Here is a 23,925-nt window from a genome sequence, read left to right on the forward strand (position 1 = left end):
TCTCACGCAAAACACAGTCGCCATCCCTAACCTGACGCTCTCCAGCGGAAATGTTCATCCGACCCATCCGGCGCTTCGTCCTCACCCTCATCTTGGGCATCATCGCAGCCATACTGGGCATGATATACCACCGCCCACTAACAAACGCGGTAAACACCTTCACGCATCAAACATCGTGCTTTTCATCCACATCCAGAATGGCATCCCACAAGCCCGTCATCGTCGTCGGATCCGGCCTGGCCGGTCTTTCTGCCGCCCACGAGGCTCTCAAGGCCGGCGCCCCCGTGCAGATGCTCGACCGCGCGCCCAGGCCAGGCGGCAACAGCATGAAAGCATCGTCCGGTATCAACGGCGCCGGGACGCGGTTCCAGAAGGCCCTTGGTTTGAGGAAGGATGACCTTTTCTATGACGACACGATCAAGTCTGGCGGCGTGCGATTCAAGGAGGCCAAAGGAGTCGTTGATCGGCCGAGGCTTGTTGATTTATTGACAAAGAGCTCCGGCGGGGCAGTGGATTGGCTCGTTGACGACATCGGTGTCGACTTGAGTGTCGTTGCGCCTTTGGGAGGACACTCCATGGCAAGAACGCACCGCGGAGCAGGCAAGACGCCTCCTGGAGCGGCCATCGTGACTACTTTGTTGAAGAAGCTTGGCGAGAACCCCGAGTTCCAGCTCAGGAACTCTGCAGAGGTCACGTCACTGAAGGTCGTAGACGGAGTCGTCAAGGGCGTCCAGTATACCCAGGACGGAGAGCAACATGACCTCGAAGGAGCCGTCGTCTTCGCCGTCGGAGGTTTCGCGGGTGACGCAAACGGTCTCTTGGCCAAGTACCGTCCAGACCTTGCGGGTATCCCATCAACAAACGAGGCCCGGCCTGCTTCGCACGGCATCCTCGAAGCCGTCGGCGCAGAGTTTGTCGACATGGATAGCGTACAAATACACCCCACCGGCTTCGTCGACCCCAAGGACCCAGATGCGCGGTACAAGTTCCTCGCGGCCGAGGTCCTCCGCGGTGAAGGTGGGATTCTTCTCTCAGACAAGGGCGAGAGATTCGTCAACGAGATGGAGACGAGAGAGCATGTCAGTAAGGCCATCATGGCGATGCCACCAAAGGAGAACAGCGAGACGAGGCAGTGGGACGTGACTCTGCTTATGGACCCTGGTGCCATTGAGGTAGCCGAGGGACATCTGGGCTTCTACCTCTGGAAGGGCTTGATGGAGAAGAAGAAGGTCAAGGATCTTAGCCCGGAAATTATTAAGGCTGTTGACGAGTACTCGGCCCTGGTAGCCTTTGGAACGGACACGGCGTTCGGCCGGCGGACGTTCGGTCGGTGGAGGCTGAAAGCCGGGGAGGGCAACCGCGAAAAAGATGTTTGCGTCGGCCGGGTCACGCCGATTACCCACTTCACCATGGGCGGTGCCTCATTCAACCTGAAAGCCCAGGTGCTGCGCGAGAACAACACTGCCATCGAAGGTCTTTGGGCAGCAGGTGAGATCACTGGTGGCATCCACGGCGACAACAGGCTTGGAGGATCATCACTGCTGGAGTGCGTGGTTTATGGAAGGATAGCAGGCCAACAGGCGGCCAAGTCGGCATTGAGCTCGTGATTTAGGATACATGTGTAGAAATCCATGTGTACATGCTTTTGATAACCAAAACGCGATCATTCCATCACACATGTAGCTCTTCCGGCATCATAAAGTTTCTGGGCAGGCCTCATGGTCTCAATGAGCTTATCTCTTATGGTATGTTCACACTCATCTGTACGTTTCTCAAACACATATTGAAATCTAATGTACATAGGAATAGTTGAAAAATAATCACAGGCCGGACCCTTCCCGAGACCCCAAGCCGGCTACCGCCTCATCCAGCACCAGACGCTCCCGCCCTTGACCAGGAAATTACTCCAGCGCCACAAGTGAAAGGCTTCTTCTAAATCCCAGATACACTACCACACTTCATCTACAGAAGGGTAGTCTTGGAGAGCGCGTGGCGGAGGTTGAACTTCTTGTTCACCTGCCTCGCAATCACCCTGCTGCCGTTCACAGCCTTGGCCGTGCCGTTGCTGGCAAACCCGTTGTTCGCGAGCTTGTTCACAGTCGTGCGGGGGACCTGTCCAATCGCGCCGTCCAGCGCGGTCTCGGTAATGTAGCTGCACAGCTCGACGGGGCTCGTGGGCGCGGAGCCGAGGCCGAGGAAGTACGCGGCCAAGCCAGCAATGTGGGGGGAGGCCATGGAGGTACCGGAGATGGTCCTGGTGCGGCCGTTGGGCCAGGTGCTCAGGATGTCGGTGCCGGGCGCGAGGATGTCGACGGAGGCGCCAAAGTTGGAGTACTCAGCGAGGGTGTCGGTTTCGGTGGTCGCGCCGACGGTGCAGACGCTCTCCTCGGAGCCGGGGGACGAGGTGCTCGCGTCGGCGGCCTCGTTGCCGGCGGCGGCGGCGAGGAAGTGGCCGGCCTTGACGATGGCGGCGGCGGCCTGGTTGACCGCGTTGGAGGACTGGCCGCCGAGAGACATGTTCACGACGACGCCCTTCTCGCAGCCCTGCTGGCCCGCAGCGTCGGCGGCGACGAAGTCCATGCCGGCGATGACGGCGGAGTTGGTGCCCTCACCGTTCTGGTCGAGAACCTTGACGGCGAAGAGCTTGGTCTTCTTGGCGACGCCGTAGGTGCGGGAGCCGATGGTGCCGGCGACGTGGGTGCCGTGGCCCTGGCCGTCGGAGTCGTCGTTGTCGGCGTAGTTTGCGAGGAAGGTGGCGCGGCCCTCGAACTCCTGATTTCATTGGTTAGCCCGAGATTCATCGGCATGGCATGTGTTCGAGCTGTGTACGTACGGGATGCTCGACATCGATGCCGGTGTCAATAATGTAAGCGCAAGTGCCCTCACCAGCGCTGTCGTCGTAGCTGTACGTCGTTCCACCAGGCGAAGAGCTCGAGAGTCTGGCCAGTCCCCATGGGGCGTTGGTCTGGGTAGCGCTGATCGACATGATGGCATCCTGCTCGATGAAGTCGATGCTGGGGTCGTTCTGCAGAGTCTCAATCTCAGAGGCGTTCAGCGTCGACGCGAATCCGCGGAGGTTGTTGGCGAAGTTGTACACATGGTCTGCCTCGGCGGCGAAGGCCGACATGGCTGTCGCCATCGCACCGGCCTCGGCCTCGGGCTTGAGGCGGACGATGTACTTGTCGGCAACGAGCTTGACGTTCATGCCTCGGGGCTTGATGAGGGGCGCGGGCTGGGCGCGGCGGGCGGACGGGGCCGCGAGGGCCGTCAGGGGGAGAAGGGCGAGGAGCGTTGGGAAGTGCATCTTGGCGCTTAGTCAAAACCCACACAGCACACACACGGAAAAGCAAAAGAAGGACTTGGGATAAAGAGTGAAAGAGAAGGAAAGGAATGAGATTTCTGATCAAGATCGTAGAGAGCGGAAAGTCTGTTGAAAAGGAATGTGAGATGTGCGCTGGTTGAATGTTTGGCCTTTGTGGTTCGATGGGTGTCGAAGCCTGGGTGGTTCCATCAACGTCCTCAACATGCGGCAGACCGTCAGAGTCTTATACTCCTGCATGATCATGCATCTAGCCAAGCGAACATCAGAGCCTCCCGGAGCCAGTTCTTTTCTTAGTGTGTCGTGGATTCCCACGGTTCCCCTTCTGGTCCATCATCAAACCCGCTGTTTGTCCAAGTCTGGCAGGTGGGCAGATCAAGATTTCGCTGACGGCTCGCGGCTCCGCGTCTCCTGTTGGACGGAGATGGGGTCATGGATTAAACCGCGGGCCCCGCTGCTGGAGCCGATGTTTGAATTAAAGGAAACCAAGGCCAGAACTACCGGGGACCAACCACGGCCGCCGAGAGAGCCTCAAGTCGAGACAGCCACCCGTTCGACGGGCTGCCAGCTGCTGCTTGCTTGCGCTGCCGCTGGGCGGGATCCATGCACTGTTGCGTTGGCCCCGTTGAAAGATGATGTGTTGTGGTGGGTGAAAAGAGGGTTGCAGGGCTCCGCTTTCATGTCGATCACCGCGCCGGGGGTCTTCGGGCTGCCACCTCCTTGACACGGCAGTGCTTTTTTGCGGATCAGGGCACCACAATCAAATGTTGAGAGAAAGGAGTTCGAACAATCGAGAGCGAATGTTGGCTGGAGGCAACAATGTTTGGCTCGCTCGTTGACAGCCAACAGAGCTGCCGCTGCTGCGCCTTTGCCCAGCAAACCTCAGTCTCAAACCCCTTCACCGTGCAGGCAAACCGCCCAATGGGAAACATTCAACGACGGTATATCCATTCAGAATTAAGCATGAGCCAGCGGGTCGCCCACGCTGGGACGAACCAATCCGGATATGGGATGGCATCCATGAGATCCAAGAATGGCTCGTTTCAGGGGTTTTGACGCAGCCGATTCGCCACGCTGGAAACGCCGCCAAGGAATTGACCCGATATGCGATCAACATGTCTCACTTCTCCGTCTGGCCAACCAACGTTGCTTATTGGCAAAAACCAGTCGTTCTGAGGGGACGGAAAGAAAGCATGATGGTCTATCTCCTGGTGGGGTTTCGGAGAGAGGCTCGCTCGCCTGCCAGGATCCTGTGTGCCCTGATTGCTCCAGTATTCTGGGCAACCGTTATTGCGATTTTCTCAACTGCTGTGGGGATCGAAAAGGGCCTCCCTATTTCGGAGTTTCGTTGGAACGACGGGGATCATGTGCATATCACATGTGGCCAATAGAGGGTTAATGCTTGCGCTGAAACCATGACGGAATTACTTGGACGAGCTGAGAGATAGACTCCTCAGAGACACGGTGTCGCAGTTTACGACGTGATGCGATTTTCGGCCGGTCGGAACTTTTGTTATCTCAAGCAACTACCCTGCAACCTTGTTTGCGATCAACGCGGCGTTCCGGATCTTCATTCGTAAGGTTGGGAAATAAGCTTAGCACAGCGCGTGTGCGCGATAATGTTTGACGGGAAGGAGCAGAGACGACTGACTCGGTGTTACACCAGCTCATGCGGGCTGCCGCCTCCGAAGGTGCTTGGGAGTTGCCAAGAGAGTGGGATACGAATCTTGATTGATCGCATCTCAGACATCAAACGGGGAGGCTTGACGGCAAATTTCTGCAAGACAGGGACGAACCGGTATTGGAAGGTGTGCTGGATTGGTGAAACCAGCGCGTCACATGATGGAACATTCCGTCGGTGAGGAAACATCCTCATTCGAGCAGGAGGTTATCGCGTTTCTCGAATATTGTCTTGGTAACACAGACAAGATCCTGGTGTTCCCTAGAAACGCTTTGATATGCCAGAGCAGCATATAGAACAGAGACGATGACTGGACGCAAAGTGCGGGCATCGGTGGTCTGGAAGATGTCTTAGACGGTCAGGTCCGGTGGCAATACCTTCCATTCGGCTGTGAGCTTGAGTTCATTGTTTTCTCTTACAGTGATGCATCCACGACATCCTCGCCGATAGACAATTATTGTCTTTATTCCACAAGCTTGAGTTCTGTTTCCGATACAAGGCACATGGAAATCACTCGGCGCTCGGCCACGTAATCACAAGAAACTTCAGTAGCCACAGTCACAATGTCTTCAGAAACGGATCTAGCTTAGGTCTCCGTCGCTACCCATGTCTACATAGATTCAAACGATCGCGATTAGTGGTAACTTTCAGGTCAACCACGGTTCAAGTGTATTTGCGCACCGTGATTTGGACGCGGAGGACTCTGGAACGTCTGTTCGTCTATTGCTAGACTGGGTCAGTGCTTGCCAAGGATCGTCACACGGCAATTCCACATTGCAATAAAATCAGTTGTAGCTATTATGTTGCCAAAGAAGAAAAAACATGCAAAAGCGATGAGATTTCAGAGAACACCACTAGCACGACGCCAACACTTCCTATGTGAGGAGAGAAAAAGAAGTAAATAGCAATACGGTGGATTAACCATACATTTAGCCATCCCAAACACGTTTGTGGAATAATGGAGAGAATCCTATCTAGTTATCGTGTTATTAGTGTTGAAATCGGGTTAAACTGGGGTTTAAATGTATTAAACACAAGTGGTACCTATTTTATGATTAGTTAGAATTCTACTTCTACAGGCCATCAGGCTATAACAACTCGAATAAAGTCACCGTTGACTATGTCAACCTGCTGTTCAGATGCGGCCGGATCACCTACCGCTCTAAGGTCGCGCAATCCGGGATGCTCTCATTCGTTGATCCTAGAAATAGCGAATTGCTCCCTACACTGAATCCTAGGATGAACCGGTCGGATGAGACTGTTCCTAGGGCTCAATGTGTACTATCCACAGCTAGTCCGCTGTTCTTATGATCATGATTACATCAACGGGTATCGGATTACTGATTGGGCAGTACTCGTTGATGGTCTCTATTTCCTGGGGTCCCGGGCATGGCAGGACCTTAGCTTCACCGGCATCCAGTACTTTACGATCTTACTTCTTTTTATGGTAGCATACGATGATTTTGTTCGTTAACATGACCACCTGGCGCATTACATGAAAGAGAACTACAGCATCAGTTCTCTAGAAAAGGGCCAAACTTTGAGGCGCCAGACATCATGTCCAATAAATAAAATGAAGTTATGACCGCAGCTGACGACCGCGTAGATTTAAAGTTCTCAGATAGTTCAATCACTGCCAGCCTGATTGCTTGGTATTGTGCCGTCTTCAGGATGCGAAACTGCTCACAGGCCTCATAATGCCCAGGGTGGGGGTTTCAGCGACCGCTGTCATCCGTTTCTCCCTCAGAATGTCGCCGGCGGAAAGTATAAATTCCAGCTACCTATGTCGACCAAGTGCAAACGCATTCTTTGGTTGTTATACTTTAAGTCCCGCCTCACATCTCTTCTTGAGTTCTTCACCAACGTTTCAGTGCTGGACACATTTAAGAATTGGCCCGCAAGAATTTCCAGTCGATCGTTACTTTCGCCAACACACACTCTCTCACCCGACGAAGATGGAAAAGCTTGAAGACACGGGGGCGATCCACGTTCCTTTCAAAGAGCCGCTCGGCAGGATACGCGGATGGTTTTCCAGAGCCTGGTCTCTCAAATCGCATCACAGCTTACTTGAAGGCGACGACATGTACTCACCGACCGAACTGCCGCTTGACGAAACGGAGAGATCACCGCCCCTCTCGAGAGCCTCAATCGGATGGCGGCCCGTCAGTCCACAGCGCCTGTTTTGGTTGATGGTACCATCGTATGCCGCCCGCGCGTTCGGCCACGGCACGGCAGACTCGAATATCCCGGCCCCCAACAGCACATCGTACTTGAATGGTCTTCGCGGCATCGCATCCCTAATTGTTGTACTTCAGCATACTATAGACGGAGATGTAAGTGATTCGGAGCGCCGTTACCTTTGTTGGATCAAGCACCAACGATCGCTATGGGTGTGAACAACTGATTCTCGAAAGTCGACTTACAATTGAGTTCAACAGTACTCGATCGTTCATCACGCCTGGGGTGAGGACGATGAAAATCGCTATTTTATTCAGCTACCGTTCGTTCGCCTCATACATAGCGGCGTATTTATGGTATCGGTCTTCTTCGTCATCAGCGGATTTGCTCTTACATACGGACCCCTGAAAAAGTCCCATGCCGGACAAGGCGCCACTGCTATCACCTCTTTCCCGTCTAACATTTTTCGCCGTCCGTTCCGGCTCTTCCTCCCTACCATACCTATCATCGCGATCTCTACCGCCTTGATTCCTTTCAACGGATTTTACGCTCTCAACAGCTTCGAGCCTATGGAGCCTGTCGCCCTCGGTCTTTGGGGCCATCTGCACTACATGTGGTGGACATTAATAACTATCATCAACTCCGGCTCAGCCAACACAGTCATGCCTCAGGGCTGGACTTTGGCGGCCGAGTATCAGGGATCGTTACTTGTGTTCCTATCCTGTTTGGCCTTTCTCAAAATGGCCCCCATGGTGCGGATGTCATTTACCGTCCTACTCCTGAACTACTTCTTCTACCTACGAAACTCGTACTCCTGCCTCTTTCTCGCAGGCATGCTCATTGCCGACTTTCGACATATGCGGGCAAAGATGCCAGACTTACCGATAATGGCACGCAAGATTATCACCATCACATCATGGCTGCTGCTTGTGCCTATCATCTTTTTGGGCTGCTGGCCGATGCATGGTAACGCCTTCGCAGCACCTGGATATTCGTGGTTTATCGAGTTCGACACGTATGGCTTCGGACCACAAACCTTCTTCCAAGCTACATGTGCTGTGGCTTTGGTGGTAGTATTGGAAAACCTGCCTCCTTTACAGCGTCTTCTCAATACCAAACTGGTATTATATCTGGGAGAGATCAGTTACAGTCTCTATCTGGTTCATTGGGGCTGTGGCAAGAACTTCCTCACTTACGGTCTTAAACTCGAGATGATAGAAGCTGGGTATAGCCTCATCGCGTCATGGGGTTCACTTTTTGTTATCACGATGGTGTTATGTTTTTGGCTAGGGGATGTTCATTGGCGCCTGGTTGACCAGAAGTCAGTGCGATTCTCACATTGGCTGAGCAGGAGTCTTGGCATATAGCGAGCGATCTTTGCAAGACATTGGCCTCCTGAAATCCTAATAGATATCAACCATACCCGACCTATATCATGGACTAGGCTTCTCAGCCCCTGAAGAGACAGCAACTTGTGCAATAGCTATATGAGGCTGTGTTCTCATGTGCCCGCCTACTAACCCTACACGCAAGCTCATCTCATGCATCACTAGACTCTGGTGACTAGAGTAGCTGGAAAGCAACAAAGTTTAGAGCGAGGAGCCGAGAAAGCCAGTAGCATCTCAACAATAGAGAACCCGCCACAATTTGCCAAAATGGTTTGAAGTACGTCGACACACTGGGACTTGCAGTCGGTAAACTGGGCAAGCTGCACTCCACGCTCCCCCACACGGAGTAGTCCGGTGGCGTGGGACTTCGAGCCAATAATATGACTGCCAAAAGGGACTTGCGAAGGATATATTAGCCTGAATGCAACTCAACCGGTGAACTCCATTGAAAGTCTGAGGTTCCGAATGTGTGATAATGTCGGCCGAACTACAACGGTACACGGGGGATTAGGAGACGAATTGATCACCAATCCGCACACCTCGCGTCGAAATAAGCCGACAGGCTCATTCTCACTGATCGGAAATCTCGCGAGAGATTTTGTCAAGACATGCATGAAGCCTCTCGAAAGACGGTTCCCTTTGCGGCACATAAATAGATACAACAACAAACAATGTAATTACAAGAAGACTATCTCATGGCTTAGCCACGTTCTCTCGCTTGCTACGATCAATCATGGCGGTCTCGATCTCCAAAGTCTCTTTTGAACACCATCCCATCGCACTTGGAATTGGTGAAGACAAGCCACGTATCTCTTGGCGCTTCGATGGCCTAGAGCAAAACTAGACTCAGAATGCGTACCAGATCGAGGTCAAACGCCAGGGTTCATCCAGCATCCACGGCTTTGAGTCCTCTGACTCTCTCTTTGTGCCGTGGCCACAGCCGCCCCTCGCATCAGCCGAAAGGGCTACTGTTCGAGTGCAAGCCTTCGGTGGCGTAAGCAATTCGTCAACTCCGTGGTCTGATTGGGTTCCCGTCGAAACCGGCCTCTTGACCCAGAACGATTGGTCTAGCGCGGTTCCCATTGCTGCCGATCGAGAGACTGAGGTCGACGGACCCAAGAGACCAATCTACTTCCGAAAGTCATTCAGTCTCGGCAATGCAACTAGACCCAAGATCAAGTCTGCGCGACTATACATCACCGCTCTTGGTCTTTACGAAGCTGAAATCAACGGAAGGCGCGTTGGTGATCATGCCATGGCACCGGGATGGACTTCGTACAACTTTCGCCACGTCTATAACACTTACGATGTGACCGACCTATTGAAGCCAGGACAAAATGGCATCGGTGTCCTTGTTGGCGAGGGCTGGTTTTCTGGCATTCAGACCGCTGCGGGGAACTACCGCAATAGCTACGGCGATACTCTAGGCGTCCTATCGCTGCTTACCGTAAAGCTTGCCGATGGAACCAATATCAAAGTGGCCACCGATGATAGCTGGCAGGCGAGCGAAGGGCCCTTGGCCATTTCAGAAATCTACAACGGTGAGACTTATGACGCGCGGCTTGAGGATAAGATCCGCGGTTGGTCAACTGGACATGTCAATGGCAGCAACTGGCTAGCAACGAAGGAACTCTCTCCTCTAAAGGGCAAGCTTATGCCTTTGGATGGGCCAACAATCAGGAAGGTGCAGAACATCTCTCCCAAATAGGTGTTTTCGTCGCCTTCTGGGAAGACCTTAGTGGATTTTGGACAAAGCCTGGCAGGATGGGTCAAGCTGTCAGTCAAAGGACTCGCATTCTCGGAGACGACCAACATCACTCTCCACCACGCCGAAGTTTTGGCAAACGGTGAGCTAGCCCTTCGACCGCTAAGACGCGCCAAAGCTACCGATACTCTGATCCTTGACGACAATGTCAATCAGACCCGGATCTAGGAGCCTCGATTTACGTATCATGGCTTTAGATACGTTCAAGTAGATGGATGGCCTGCAGAAGTTCCTCTTGATGAACACACCATCCAGGCAGTTGTCGCTCACAGCGACATGGAGCGCACGGGCTGGTTCGAGTGCTGTAATGGGCTATTGAATCAGTTCCACGAGAACGTCGTCTGGTCCACCAGGGGGAATTTCTTCGGCATTCCGACCGATTGTCCCCAAAGAGACGAGCGCCTCGGCTGGACTGGTGATGCTCATGCCTTTGGACCAAAAGCTAACTACGTCTTCGACGCTTCCGGCTTCTGGAGAGGCTGGCACAAAGACATCTGGTCTGAGATGCAGAGACAGGATACCATGTATGTGCCGTTTTTCGTCTCGGTTGTTCCATCAGAGATAAACACCAAAGCGTGGAATCCTTCGAGGCCCTCAGCATTGCGGGGCGATGTTGCCGTTGCCGGGCCTTTCAACCTCTACCAAGCATACGGCGACCTTGGAATGCTGCGAGAGCAATACAACCAATCCCAAGCATGGATGGATAAGGGGATCCCTCGAGACTCTCAAGGACTCTGGGCAAAGAACTCTTACCAATTCGGAGACTGGCTGGATCCCAAGGCCCCAGCCAGCAATCCCGAGAGAGCGACTACCAACAAGTATTTAGTGGCGGACGCATACTTGATCAGAATGACGGAGCTGATCAGCATTATATCGACGGCATTGGGACTCCACAATAAGGCTGAGGCATACAAGACACAACGCCTGGAGCTCATCGAAAGCTTTCGGGAGACTTGGATGACGAATGGCACTATGCCCAATCGGACGCAGACTGCGTACGCGCTTGGTCTCGACTTCGGAATCTTCAACGAAGAACATCACGGCAGTGCCGTCAGCACGTTGAAGAGCTTAGTAACCGAGAGCAACTACCTTGTTAGAACAGGCTTTGCAGGGACGTCATCCTTAGGCCCAGCCTTGTCGAGAAACGGAGCGGTTGATGAGTTTTACCGTATGTTGCTGCAAACCCAGGTGCCGTCTTGGCTCTATAAAGTCGTCATGAACGGAACAACGACATGGGAAAGATGGGACAGTATGCTGGCTGACGGCTCGGTCAACCCCGGAGCAATGACAAGTTTCAATCATTACGCTTTTGGATCCGTATCCAAGTGGATACATGAGAACATCGGGGGTGTGGCTCCTGCCGAACCCGGATGGAAAAAGATTCGAATTGCTCCGGTGCCTGGGGGGAACATAACAAGCGCCAGCTCAAGATTTATCAGCCCTTACGGTGCAGTACGTGTGATGTGGGAGATGGATGACAAGCGTGGTTTCCACATGGACATCGAGGTTCCTCCAAACGCAAGAGCTGAAGTGACTTTGCCGGGGGGTAATTCGACTACTGAGGAGGTTGGATCCGGACGATACAAATTTTATAAGCCAGGTAGCTATTAGCTAACTTGAACATAGACTTCTCATCCTTTTTTGACTGTGGCAATGTTCAACCATACTCTGTTTTCCTTGAAGTCAAAACTTGCTCCATGTTATCAACGAAATTTGATGACCCAATCGTCTTCATCTTCCTCCTCATCTTCCTCCTCAAAAATGGGTTCTGCTCTCCAAGGAAGATCATACCCAGGCCTTTGTAAATGCATAAGGGCCGCCTCGCCTTTCGTACAGGTCGGGCCTTCTTCCCGCCACGTCACACCTGGGATGGGAGGACCCCAAAACTGGCCCGGCCCTAGCCCCGCAGTCAGCACGCGCTCAAGATGGTCAGCGGAGAGCCGCATCATGAACAGCGCTCGCGCCGGGTCCGGGTGATTTTTGCAAGCCTGCAAGATTTCTACAACGTGGCAGGGCGTGGCGGGCCTGCCGAGCTCGTTGGGCACTGGTCCGATGACATCTTCGACGAACGGTCTGATGTCTTCTCTGAGATCTTGTAACACCCAGAATGCTTGAGCATGAAGAACGAAGAAAGGGAAGGACACTTGGTAGGCCTCATATTCCAGTGCGTTGGAAAGGTCGATGATCACGCTGGCAGGGTCCATGGCCTCGGGATGTACCGGCTTCCTGGCAGCTTTGCCGTTCGACTTGGTTTTCTTTGGCTTTTGTGGCGTCTTCGAATCCTCCTCTGCAGGGAAGTGGAAACGCTCGGGGATGATCTCATAGACATCCTCAAGTCTCCAGGCACCTGGTCCCGTTCGTCCGTAGTTGGCGACGTATCTGTCATAGAACGCCATCCAAGTTGGGGTGTTGAGTTGGATCAAACGGTGGTATACATCTTGAAAGACCTTCGTCCGAGTTTTGCCTCGCCGCTTGGAAGGATCCATGAAACTCGTGGCCGACACGCCAAGCTGCATCATGAGACTCTTGGCATACTCTTTCATCTCTCCCGGGACTTTGCCCCCGATGAAGAATTGAGAGAGCCCGAGTAGAGCCATGGCTGCTTCTAGATCAGGCCAAGACTGCTGGAGTTGCCCTTCAGCCTGCACAGCGTTATACAGATGCATGGCGCAGAGAATTGATCGGGAAACGTTCGCGGAATGAATGCTTGTGCGATACATGGTGAACCGGTACGCGTAAAGAAGCAGGCCGCATGCGATGGGATGCCTTTTCCAAAAGCCATGTTTCTCCGGTTTGGCCGCGCTTCCAAGCTTTTTCTTCTTCTGCAAAGCCAGCTTGGCCATGTAAATGGGATCCTCTTGTAGTTCCAGACAGCCTGTGGCCACTTCTCTCATCTCGTGATCATACTCGTCGAATTCTTCGAACACGTCCAAAGTAGTGAGCACCCGATAATACTCACTGAACTGATCACACAACTTCTGCATGATATCCAGCATCTCGTCTTTCGGCTTGGAGATCTTTTTGCCGAGATAGTGGTGAATATCAAGCAGCACCTGTGACGCGAAGGCCAGGTAGAAGGGTATCTTCCCAGTTCGACGAGCTTCCCTTAGGCCGCGCAGTAGGTTGTCTTCGATGACATGTGGCCATTCTATCAACTCGGAAGGACCTTTCTTTCCGAGATGGTCGTCAATGAATGCGACATCCTCAAACACATGCTTGAGAATGTCGCGGTCGCGGTCGAACTTCGGGACCCCCTTCCGAGCCATGACATCCTTCATATTGTCGAGGTCAACAGGCTCAATGGGTTTCTTATTCGATTGCAACCCCGGTAGTACCTCGCTGAGGATACTGAGAGTGTTCAAAAAGCTCTCCCTGCCGCCAATGTAGAACAAGTCGTCTACGCTGTCATCAATTCTGAGGCCAAGCTCTGGTGCGTCGGTGTTTCCGGGCGTCATAGACCAGGATACGATCAGGTCGCAAAGCATGTAATGCTTATTCTTCAGCGCACCGTAGAAACCATTCTTTTGCGACTCGAGTACCGGGAAAACGTCGTCAATCATATGACGTGCCAAGTCGAACCCGGTGTTGGAGGCAACTGCCACAGCCGTCAAGTCCGCATCGGACCCTTTGTTATAGTTTATCCACATGGCTTTGATCGCACCCCGAACATTGATAAGATCCTTCCACAGGAGGTCCAAGATGAACAGGGCGTCCGTGTCAGACATAGTATCTTCTGCCTCGTAGACAACCTTCGGTTTTTCAATGTCGGGAGCGTCGAGGAATTCCTGGGAGGGCTCATCCACAGACAACCCTTCTCGAATTTGTTGGAGAGATTTGTCTCGACAGACTTGGCTTCTGGAGTCATGAGCGGTCGAAGAACGTCGCGAACCTGCTCGAGAATGCCGATGAAATAATTGTGACCCATGTCGGACTCTGGGTTTCGTTTGTTCTTGATGCCAGCTAGCTTCGAACTGAACTCCTTCCGCAGCCGGATGACCCGATTAATGGCAATTGCGAACACTCCGGGCACTTTAGCCTTTTCACTCTTCGAGGTGGATATGAATTGAGCCAGCGGGATGTACTCCGCGACGGCAACGGTGTATTTCTTCGGGCCACTGTGTTCACCACTGTCGGCGGCTTTCCCGGACTTCTTCGGCTTCTTCTTGCCCTTCGAATTTTTGCCGCCTTTGCTCTTCGACTGGCTGGTTGAGCTGGTCTGGGCGGAGGTTGAGGCTTCGCCCCCAGCGGCAACCTCGGAGAGCAGGTCCTCAGGATACCCACATGTTTTGCGGTTGTAGCCAGCCATGACGCGACGATGTTGGCGTCTCTTTTATACTGTTGGTAGACACTCTTCAATCCAACTGGAGGCATGGTGTGATATTGTTGGATCTCTCTCCCGGCGACAACGACTCTTGATCACGACACAAATCGCTGGAGGTATGGATTGAGGTTCGCGCCGCGCAAATTTGGGCGGGGTAGCGATTAACGTGATTTTCTCCACACACTATCAGCGGGGCTTGGACCCCGAGCCGCGGATAGAGACCAATAGTACTCCGGAATTGAAAAAAACAATGTTAAGCTTGAACTTTCAATTCCTGTGGTCAAAAAGTGCGACCCTCTTCGACCCTACTCCACGGATGTGGTGTGAAGCTCGAACGCAACCGGAAATGTGATACCTTAGCGGGAGTGGCAGGGTCGACGACGAGAACGGAAACGACAAACTCTCACGCACTAGACTTGAAAACGACAGAGGCAAGCAACTTCATTTTCGACACCCCATCAGACAGTCATCGACATCAAAGCAGAAGTTCCAGAAACTCTCGTTCCAGTCTAAATCTTACTGAGAGGAAGCGTCAAAACTTTCATTGCTACGGCTGAGGTACTATTTACAACGTGAAATGAAGGACTGTTGTTGTTTGTAAACGAGCGTATGTAATGACATGAAGAACAGTTGCTGGGTGACTCAGTGGGACAACAGTTGGTGTTGAGATGAGTAGAAATTCATCGGATTTCTCTGTCAGACTGAGCGACCTTTACCCGGATATTGACGTCCCGAGCTGTGAAATTGGGCATCGAAAATCGGAGACAGCCATGCCTGATCGTCTAGTAGGTGTAGCAGAAGATGTCGTTCTGAACCCACATGACATCTTCAACGGTGGGAACAGAGTCGACCCAGCCGTCAACCATGGACAAGACATCCGAGAGAGAACCCTCAACAGAAGAATCGTTCTGGTATCTGTTGCCACTGTACTCAGTGAGTCTGCTGCTATTGGCAGACTGCCACTCCCACCAAACCCGGTCAATGGCTCCGTGGTGCAGGAAGAAAACGGGATCTTGATATTTTCGAATTAGTTGCAACCTTCTCCAAGTAGTCGATGAGGTTTTACTCACCATTGGGGGAATAGTTATTGGCCATGTCTCCAGCTATGGCACCATGTCCGCCTCTGTGGAGCCCGCTCTCAATGCCAGGGCGGAAGGCAGAGTATGAAGAATATTCGAGAGTGGTGTTCACTTCAGACGGCGAGTTGTATTGTTCAAGCAAAGACATGTCGAACTTGCGTTGAAGGCAGTGATTGTCAGGGGTCGAGACATTGAAATCCACGAACGATCCAGACGCAATGCAAAGGGTCGACTCGTCTCCATCACCACCAAAACCGGTATCGGCGTCGAAGACGGGAGAGAAAGCGCCGGCGGCGTAGTCGAGAGTCCAATCCCAGTAGGGAATGGTGCTGTCGTAGTTGCAGTCATTCTGAAGAGCTTGCTCGAAGAGCCAAAGGAACCATCTGTGCCAGGGAAGGAATGAAGAAACGAAGTGGACTGCTCAACTGGTTAGGTCCAACTCTAATGCAGAAGGTTCTTCACTCACTCCCAGAGTCCAACTGTCTATGGACGTTCGCAAAGTCATCGTACAGACTGGCCGAGCCCGAGTCCGAGGACAGACGGGACGGGGTGTCTTTGAGACACTTGACAGCCTCAATGTAGGAGGACTTCTGGTCGTCGTGAAGATCACGCCATTCAACACGAGTGGATGGGTTGGAGCAAGACTGGCGCTTGATGGTCAGGCCGTTGGCAAGAGCCAGCAGAGATGAAAAGGCAGCAATGAACTTCATGTTGAGGAGTGCGAAACGATTGACTCAAGGGCGGGTGTTGCAGTTGAGAACGAGTGATGGTGATGACGAAGCGTTGATGTTGGTGAAGAGAATTTCCGATCAAACGCCTGGCTTGTGTCTTTTATACCTATCAATACCTCAGAAGACTCACATTACAGCCTCGAGTAATGCGTCAACCCGCCAAGTGGCTGATCTTCCATGATCCATTCTGAGTGCCTCCACAGCTTCGGGCAGTCCGGAAATAGTCGAGCCTACGTAAACGGTCGCTCACAAACTCGCCATACCGGCAAAGACGAGACCGCGCATTGCATAGCCATCGATGTGACTATGCAGTCGACCGGAGCCTCCTGACAAGAGTTGACGTACTCCATCAAGACATCTCCCTGCCGCCAGTATCACGATACTAAGCGATACCATAGCTAGAGCCTTGCGGCATAAGACAGATTACGTGTTCCTTGCTAGTCCAGCTTGAACAAAACCCTATCACCGTTACTATCACTTCACTCAGCCATCGGGCTGTACGGACTGAGCATGCCCAGATAATTGACGTCGTAAAGAAGATGGGCCGTCAGTCATCGACCCCTCCCCACAAACATTAATTTGCGTCCGTAAATAGAGCCGATTATGCAAATCACAAGGATTTGCGATGTTTAGCTCATTTTCCCTCCTGACTCTCATCCCAGTCAGTGGAACTGTGACCTGAAGGTCGCACGGTGAAGTAGATGCACCAGTAAGGTAGCTATGGAGTGGTATTCCGTATAGGGCGGTCTGTGCCAGAGCAGTGGCTTGCTGCATTCGCATAGGTATAGAACGCGCGTTAGTCCTCAGGAGATTCAATGACTAAGTTGTGGTGGCAGATTATGAACAGCCTTGTCAAGTGCGGAGAGACCTTCTCGGCTATAAGCACCCCTGGGAGACGTGATCGTCCAATGAGCCTCAATATGACGGTCATGACGACCCCTTTGCTTCGAGCGTTGATCCTTGCTCCTTGGATATCCACAGAGGTTACTATCCCGCTCTTACTGCACGCCTGCCGAGTTCCCCTGGCAGCTCCTTCGCACACCCTTTTTTTGCCTGCACTATTTTTGTGAGCTCCCTACACTTTTCAAAGTTTTCATTCAAACCAAATGGACTAGAAGACTCTTTTGTATATATTTGTTGCGAAAAGAAATCAGCATGAAGTGTTGAGAGAAGTTTGCTGGCAGCGTTAGCCGAATAGGTAAGTTTTCCGAGACTGGCAAATTTTCCGTCCAACATGTTGTTCATATTCGTACGCTCAACTGAAAGCCGCACCGCCCCATATTCTAAGCCTAATCTAAGCTGAGCATGCTAGCCTTCTGGAACATCAATCCCCTGGCGAGGTTGCGTAAGTGGTCTCCGCAGTAGGGAGGTCCATTACGTCCCGGTGAGGCTCGCCGTAACGTTGCCACTTTTGACAACTGAAGTCATACGACCCTTGCCTGTCACAGACTGGGTGTATGGAAAGTACGATCATGAAAAATGAGGTTCGTCTTCGTGGAATATATATAGTAGCATACAAGAGCTTCATTTCCCCAAGCTTTGCAGTGATCATCTGGTCGTAACCCTCCAATACTCGGAATTCTGCACATTTAACCAATCTCTTTCACTCATCCTGTTATTCCCGCACTCATTCTCGAACGACATGAAGATTTCCCTGGCTCAATCTGCTATCTTTGGTCTCTTTGCAGTCTCGTCGGCTGCAGCTGGGCCCCTGAAAAAACGCAACGGGACATGTACCCAGAAACAAAGAAAGTCATGGTGAGTGTCCCATTGACCTTCCGCAGAGCTTGGCTTGTGTTTAAACTTCCGAAGAACACCCTCACCAACGATGAGAAGACCTGCAAGTCTACTAAACGAAATCTGCTCACGATCAACCATTCACAAAGTGTTTGTCAGCTTACATCGAGGCTGAGCTCTGCCTCATGAGTCGCCCCCCACGTGCGGGGATTGCAGGGGCCCAAAACCTTTGGGACGAACTGCACCACACCCACATCTATCAGGGCAACTACATCCATTACGTGGGCCATTTCTTGCCCTGGCATCGGTATTTCGTCCGTGCTCATGAGATGCTGCTGCAAACCGAGTGCAACTACACCGGCGCCCACCCATACTGGGATGAGCTTACTGATCTGGAGACCGCCCCGCTCAATCAGTCGTCCATCTTCGACCCTGTCTACGGATTTGGAGGTGATGGTCAAGGAGGTGAAACTCGGCCGAGTGGGTCTATCAACTTTGATTGGATCTGACCGTGATTCAGATGACGGCTGCATCGCCGACGGATCCTTTGCGAACCTCACTCTGCACATGAAAACCACCAGCAGCAACAACACCTACTGCCTCCAACGCAAGCTCAACCAAGACGACCTTGACACAGCAAACAGCGACAACCTTGTTGAATGCTTCAACAAAACGTCGTATGATGAGGCATGGCAATGCTACAACGGCTCTCCTCACGGCGCTGGACACGGCGCAGTCGGTGGCCTGGTAAGACAGCCCCCACACCCATGCCCAGGTGCCGTCGAAATAGAACTTCGGGTAAAGTTGCTGACGCGTTTCTTTGCGCTAAACAGATGAGCGACCCTATCGAGAGCAACGGAGACCCGCTCTTCTACCTCCACCACGCTTACTTGGACCGCGTGTGGTGGCAGTGGCAGGAGGCCAACTTGACCGCGCGTTTGACCGACATCAGTGCCCAGAATATTCCCGATCAGTCGATCCTAGACATAGCTGGCCTTTCTGCCCCTGTTAATGAGCTCACGGACTACAATGGTGATAATGGCAATGTCACAACGCTTAACCACGTCCTCTTCATCCAGAATTTGGTTCCCAACGTCACCATTGCTGATATCATGGATATCAGGGGCGATGTTGTTTGCGCTGAGTATGTCGACTAGATGCCTTGGAGCCGCTCGTTTATTCTGAAAACTTATGGTCCTTCGGGCAAACATGGAGACGTCGGGCGCGGTTTCTATTCTGTCCAATGTACATAGTATAAGAATTGTCTTGGATTCTTTTGCCCCCATACTTTAGAAAATACTACAACCACATATGATCAAGTGTAATGATTCTCATATGTGGCTACTTACTATGTGAGCTTCTTGCGCAGTGGATTGACTTAAATTCAGCTTCACATCGACCTGTGCTGATAACGCTTTGCTGGCAACCGTTGCTCGGCTCGTTTGTGGTCCGTGTTTTCAAGCCCCGGAAACCGAAACCGAGAATCGTCCAGAAGATAACACACTCAATATCAATCAATAAGTTTAAATTTTGCCTTGGCCAGCAGATCGTGACGCGTGTCATGGGTCTTGTAGCCCCTGACTTCCGCTGCGGTGCCAACGGGGACGGTAGCACGGCAGGTGGGACCCGGCAATGGCGCACCGGGGAGGCGGGGATTCTAGACAAGTGAGCTGTCTCGTAGAAAACTCGATGTTGATCGTAGTTACTTCGAAATAGCACCACAAGCTAACGAATCACATGAATTCGCGAGTAACAAATACTAGCCGGCAAGTTACGAGGTGAGGCTCGACACTAAAGCATGTTGATGAATCGACGGCGAATTGTCATCCACATCATTCTCGGCTTCCATGTCCTTCGGGAACAAACAACTTCGAGAAGCGAATGCGATCGCACGTCTAGTAGTCAAGCGGTCGCATCGGTAAGGTGGGGATGACGAAGTAGAATGCCAGGCCTAGAATCGCGAGAATCAAACGAAGAGCCTCACTCGGAGTCACGCTAACATGCCAGCTTCACTAGCAGTACGCAAGCGTCTCGTAATGTGATCCAGGACAACGCGTGTGTTAAGTGATGGGCGACAGTCGTTGCATTTAGGTCGGGGACATAGGATCGGGGCGTTAGGCCGGAGGAGATAAGCTTTACGTGAAGTCCCCGGCACTACCTTGTTCCCAATTAAGATCCACATACGACTCAACAACCAGGAGGCGGAGCTCAACGAAGCATCACAAGGGTGCCTGCGGACACCCGCCGAATAATGATCAGAGCGCTCGTAAAAAATGCCAACTTCCGTCAGTTGAGCAGCAATAGCAGGAGTGGATGTCCTGGGCTAGGCAGGCTGTGCTAGAAAATTGGCTGGGTGGCTTTGAGCACATCAAGCATTGGGCTCCATCAACAACGGCAATGGTAGTTTGAGCCAGTGGAAAATATTGACTCCCGTCAGGCAAATATGCCTACGCCATTGGATTGCGAATCGGGTTCAAGGAAAAGAAAGGGCTGGGAATGGCTCGCATGGAGCGGGTCGGCACGCCTGCGGGAAGTTTTCCGGTTGAGTGTTGTTGCAGACTAATGCGTGATGCAAAACATCTTTCGCGGAAACACCTTAGAAACACGCTGTCAGCGTGTTATAATGCCACGCTGAGCCTTGCCGGAAATCATTCGGAAGCAAGCTGTTCCACTTCGCTACTTTTGGCTTGGTAATAATGCTGGGGGAAGCTGTGATGTACATCTTTAAGTGCGGCGTGAAAAATACTTCGGCGAAAAAATCCAGGAGGGAGTATTGTTGAGATGTCCGTAGTTTAAGAACAAATATCGATATCCATATTCGCGCTGCTACAAACATAACTCCAAGTGTATTGATTTGAACCTGGGGAGACCTTTGGATTCCTTCAAATTATTAATATACCTACTACCGAACTTCCAATAGGCCCAAGAAAGCCTATGTGAGTAAGAAAATACTCCAATTCCAATATTTCAAATCCGCAAGTCGCCATGACACTCCAAAGAAGGGATGATTGGGCGCGCAATAGGCAGTGCATGAGGATTATCCACATAGTGCCACGAGACCGCAGGACAATTGCCAATGATAACTTCTCATTGATAACAGACTAGGTACTAACATGATATCCCTCTCACAACTGAGGAACAATCAACTGATCAACGTCGGGGCCCCAACCCTCCGACCTAGAAAACGTCACCGTGTTCGTTCCTTCCTTCAGATCAGCATGAATGACGCTGCTTCCAGCTCTGTCGGGGTGTTGGTTGGTAGCCAAGAAGGCTACACTTTGCTCCTCACCGTTTACCGAGACGGCAGCATGGCGAGAGCTGGTATCTCCGTTCTTGTGCTTGACCACGAGAGTTACACGGTCCGCGGCAGCTGAGTCAAAGTTGAAGATAGCCGTGCCATCATCGTCTCCGCCAAGGTACCCAGCGGCTGAAGAGCCACTGCACTGAGAACAGTCGACCGCACGAGCACCGTTTGACAGCTCGGCTGCTTCGCCCTCCAGCTCAATGGTGGGCTTCGCCTCAGACCAGGTGCCAGCGGCGACATCCAAAGTCCAGGAATCATGCCAGTCAAGGGTCACTGTGGTTCCATCGAAGTTCAAGGGCAACCAGATGTAGGTGCTTGCTGCCAAGTTGGTCGAGTGCCAGCGGTCTCCCATATAAACGGCCTTGTCGTTGCCCAATGGCAAGACATAGCTGACCTGGCTGCTGAATGTGTTGGATCCTACGGGCGCGAATTCCGTCCAGTTGGACCATGGGCCAGAAAGAGACTCAGCAAAGCTGTAGACCTAATGAGAGAGTCAACTACCGCTCTTGTGTTCGTCATCAGCGCGGCAGCTTACATTATCGTTGGGGTTCCAACCGGTCAGATGAGATCCGAAGATGTAGTAGATTCCGTTTCTCTTGACCAAGGCGGGTGACTCAGCAAAGTACTCCCAGCCGAAAGCAACCTCTTCGACATCAAGGTAATCATCGGTGAGCTTGATGATGCGGGTTCCGTATTCGCGCTGCGCACGCATGACGCATCAGTACGATTTCATCTTCCTTCGGGGAGATTGGAGTTCTCTTACATCTTCACTCAGGAGATAAGCCTTGCCGTCATCATCCTTGTAAACTCCGATGTCGCGGCTCTGGAAGCCCAAGGGGCGGAAGCTTCGGAGATACTCATACTCTCCACACACAGAGTCGCCGATTCCGACGCCCACACGTGCATCCTTGTAGTCTGAAGAGTCGATGTGAAGATACAAAACGTACTTCCCCGTGCTATCGTTCTTAATGACCTTGGGACGCTCAATGATGCGGTTGGGTCCCAGGTCACCTGCTTCTTCGGTACGAGAGATAAGTCGCCCCTCAAAGCTCCACTCAACGAGGTTCGTGGACGAGTAACAGTTGACAGCTTGGAAAGCCGATCCGTCGGTCTTTTCTTCGCCAATCATGTAGTAGACACCATTTTCCTCACTAAACGGTGTAAGAGTCAATGATGATTAATGTTGAAGGATCAGCTTACAGGATTCCGTTACCATGGGCTTGAACATGCTCTCCGGTGTTTGTCTGAAAATGGTCAACTTTGGTGCTATTAGCAGGCGGATCCATAGATAACTTACAGCCGTCCACGTGGCTCCGGGGACGATACTAAGGGCAGCATTGGCGGTGCTTACAGACAAGGCCGTGGCGAGCGCAAAACCGAATGAACGCATGTTGACTCAGTTGAGCTCCAGGCAATGAGAAAGCTTCAATCCAAGAAGACCAAGCCACACTGCAACATACAGCAAAAGACCACGGAAAAAAAGGCACCGGCCTTTCAAGATGTATTTGTATGTACCGTTCAACCGTGGAGTTGATGATGTCTTGGCAATACTTGCAAAAACGCACATGACGTCTGTCATGCAGAGTCAGCCACGGCTTGTGTGCTGCAAGTGGATTAGGCGGTCGTGAAGAAATTCGGTGTAGCACTAGCCGAGCGCTTAAAGCGAGTTGAATGCAGAGGCTGGAGTTGCATTCGGCGCTGTTTCCGAGCTGCGAGCGCGGGGAACTCAGGGGCACCCCGCAAAAGTGCAGCTCACGATCTGTTCATTCGAGCGGCAGTCAGTCAGGCAAAGCAGAGTGGCATGACTACCAAGACCGAACACGATCAAGCCAAGATGTAGTATCGCGGGGAAATCAAGCTTGCGATATTGCAAGTCAGCTTTCAGCGGATCCCAAGACGGGCCCGTGGCCATTCTTGAACATGGTTGAGGGCTGATCGCTGCTGTGTAAGCCATTTAAGGTTATTACCCCCGGTACGATGACGGGGAACCCGGAGCCGATTGAACCGGGGGATTCGGCGGGCCGGTACTTGCACCGGAATGTATCGCGGTAACGAAGTGGGCCAACGGTCTTACGTGAAGAGGGCCTCTTCTCATTGACAAACGCGTCTAGGGGGTTGTTCGTGAGTTTTAATACGGAATAGTCAGTCAATCGTTCAAGGATAGTTTTCTTCAGCATGCCTTCATAGAAGTTCATTGGCTCCTTAGAGATATTTTCACTCATCAAGGCCCTCCGCTTGGATCAATTTCTGGATGTCTCCCTAGACATGAGAATAAGATAGTGCTTTCTTGGTTCAAGGTACGGCAAGACATTGTACCGCCCGAGGCATAATTGCTACTATTGGAGCATTTGGTGCTTGGTAGCACGCATCACAGGTCCTCACAACCAACGGACATAGCGAATAGATGTACTTCGGAGTGTTT

General features: G+C 52.1%; 8 protein-coding genes across 8 annotated transcripts; 4 read left to right on the plus strand and 4 right to left on the minus strand.

The window, feature by feature from the left end:
• Positions 1-197: 197 nt before the first annotated feature.
• FRD1 (Fumarate reductase 1) lies at positions 198-1,607 on the plus strand (the record flags this gene model as incomplete). Its single annotated transcript, XM_037324654.1, has 1 exon — positions 198-1,607. The coding sequence occupies one exon, from the start codon at positions 198-200 to the stop codon at positions 1,605-1,607; it is 1,410 nt and encodes a 469-aa protein (XP_037176844.1).
• Positions 1,608-1,962: 355 nt separating this feature from the next.
• Positions 1,963-3,304, minus strand: PR1 (Cuticle-degrading protease; the record flags this gene model as incomplete). The annotated part of the gene is made up of 2 exons (XM_037324655.1): positions 1,963-2,772; positions 2,834-3,304. The coding sequence occupies 2 exons, from the start codon at positions 3,302-3,304 to the stop codon at positions 1,963-1,965; spliced, it is 1,281 nt and encodes a 426-aa protein (XP_037176305.1).
• Positions 3,305-6,955: 3,651 nt separating this feature from the next.
• CGCA056_v009409 (uncharacterized protein) lies at positions 6,956-10,274 on the plus strand (the record flags this gene model as incomplete). Its single annotated transcript, XM_037324656.1, has 3 exons — positions 6,956-7,333; positions 7,439-8,299; positions 9,429-10,274. The coding sequence occupies 3 exons, from the start codon at positions 6,956-6,958 to the stop codon at positions 10,272-10,274; spliced, it is 2,085 nt and encodes a 694-aa protein (XP_037176306.1).
• Positions 10,275-10,607: 333 nt separating this feature from the next.
• On the plus strand, positions 10,608-11,942 carry CGCA056_v009410 (uncharacterized protein; the record flags this gene model as incomplete). Its single annotated transcript, XM_037324657.1, has 1 exon — positions 10,608-11,942. One exon carries the CDS (start codon positions 10,608-10,610, stop codon positions 11,940-11,942), a length of 1,335 nt encoding a protein of 444 aa, XP_037176960.1.
• A 92-nt stretch (positions 11,943-12,034) lies between these two features.
• Positions 12,035-14,637, minus strand: CGCA056_v009411 (uncharacterized protein; the record flags this gene model as incomplete). The annotated part of the gene is made up of 2 exons (XM_037324658.1): positions 12,035-14,116; positions 14,221-14,637. The coding sequence occupies 2 exons, from the start codon at positions 14,635-14,637 to the stop codon at positions 12,035-12,037; spliced, it is 2,499 nt and encodes an 832-aa protein (XP_037176959.1).
• A 797-nt stretch (positions 14,638-15,434) lies between these two features.
• ustQ-1 (Tyrosinase ustQ) lies at positions 15,435-16,441 on the minus strand (the record flags this gene model as incomplete). Its single annotated transcript, XM_037324659.1, has 3 exons — positions 15,435-15,664; positions 15,723-16,148; positions 16,198-16,441. 3 exons carry the CDS (start codon positions 16,439-16,441, stop codon positions 15,435-15,437), a joined length of 900 nt encoding a protein of 299 aa, XP_037176958.1.
• Positions 16,442-18,528: 2,087 nt separating this feature from the next.
• Positions 18,529-19,356, plus strand: ustQ-0 (Tyrosinase ustQ; the record flags this gene model as incomplete). The annotated part of the gene is made up of 3 exons (XM_037324660.1): positions 18,529-18,664; positions 18,720-18,946; positions 19,033-19,356. The coding sequence occupies 3 exons, from the start codon at positions 18,529-18,531 to the stop codon at positions 19,354-19,356; spliced, it is 687 nt and encodes a 228-aa protein (XP_037176957.1).
• Positions 19,357-21,324: 1,968 nt separating this feature from the next.
• CGCA056_v009414 (uncharacterized protein) lies at positions 21,325-22,893 on the minus strand (the record flags this gene model as incomplete). Its single annotated transcript, XM_037324661.1, has 5 exons — positions 21,325-21,984; positions 22,039-22,203; positions 22,267-22,654; positions 22,704-22,747; positions 22,801-22,893. The coding sequence occupies 5 exons, from the start codon at positions 22,891-22,893 to the stop codon at positions 21,325-21,327; spliced, it is 1,350 nt and encodes a 449-aa protein (XP_037176956.1).
• Positions 22,894-23,925: the final 1,032 nt, after the last annotated feature.

The sequence above is a fragment of the Colletotrichum aenigma genome (genome assembly GCF_013390185.1).
Source record: "Colletotrichum aenigma strain Cg56 chromosome Unknown KSG_Cg56_contig06, whole genome shotgun sequence".
Classification (NCBI taxonomy): Eukaryota; Fungi; Ascomycota; class Sordariomycetes; order Glomerellales; family Glomerellaceae; genus Colletotrichum; species Colletotrichum aenigma.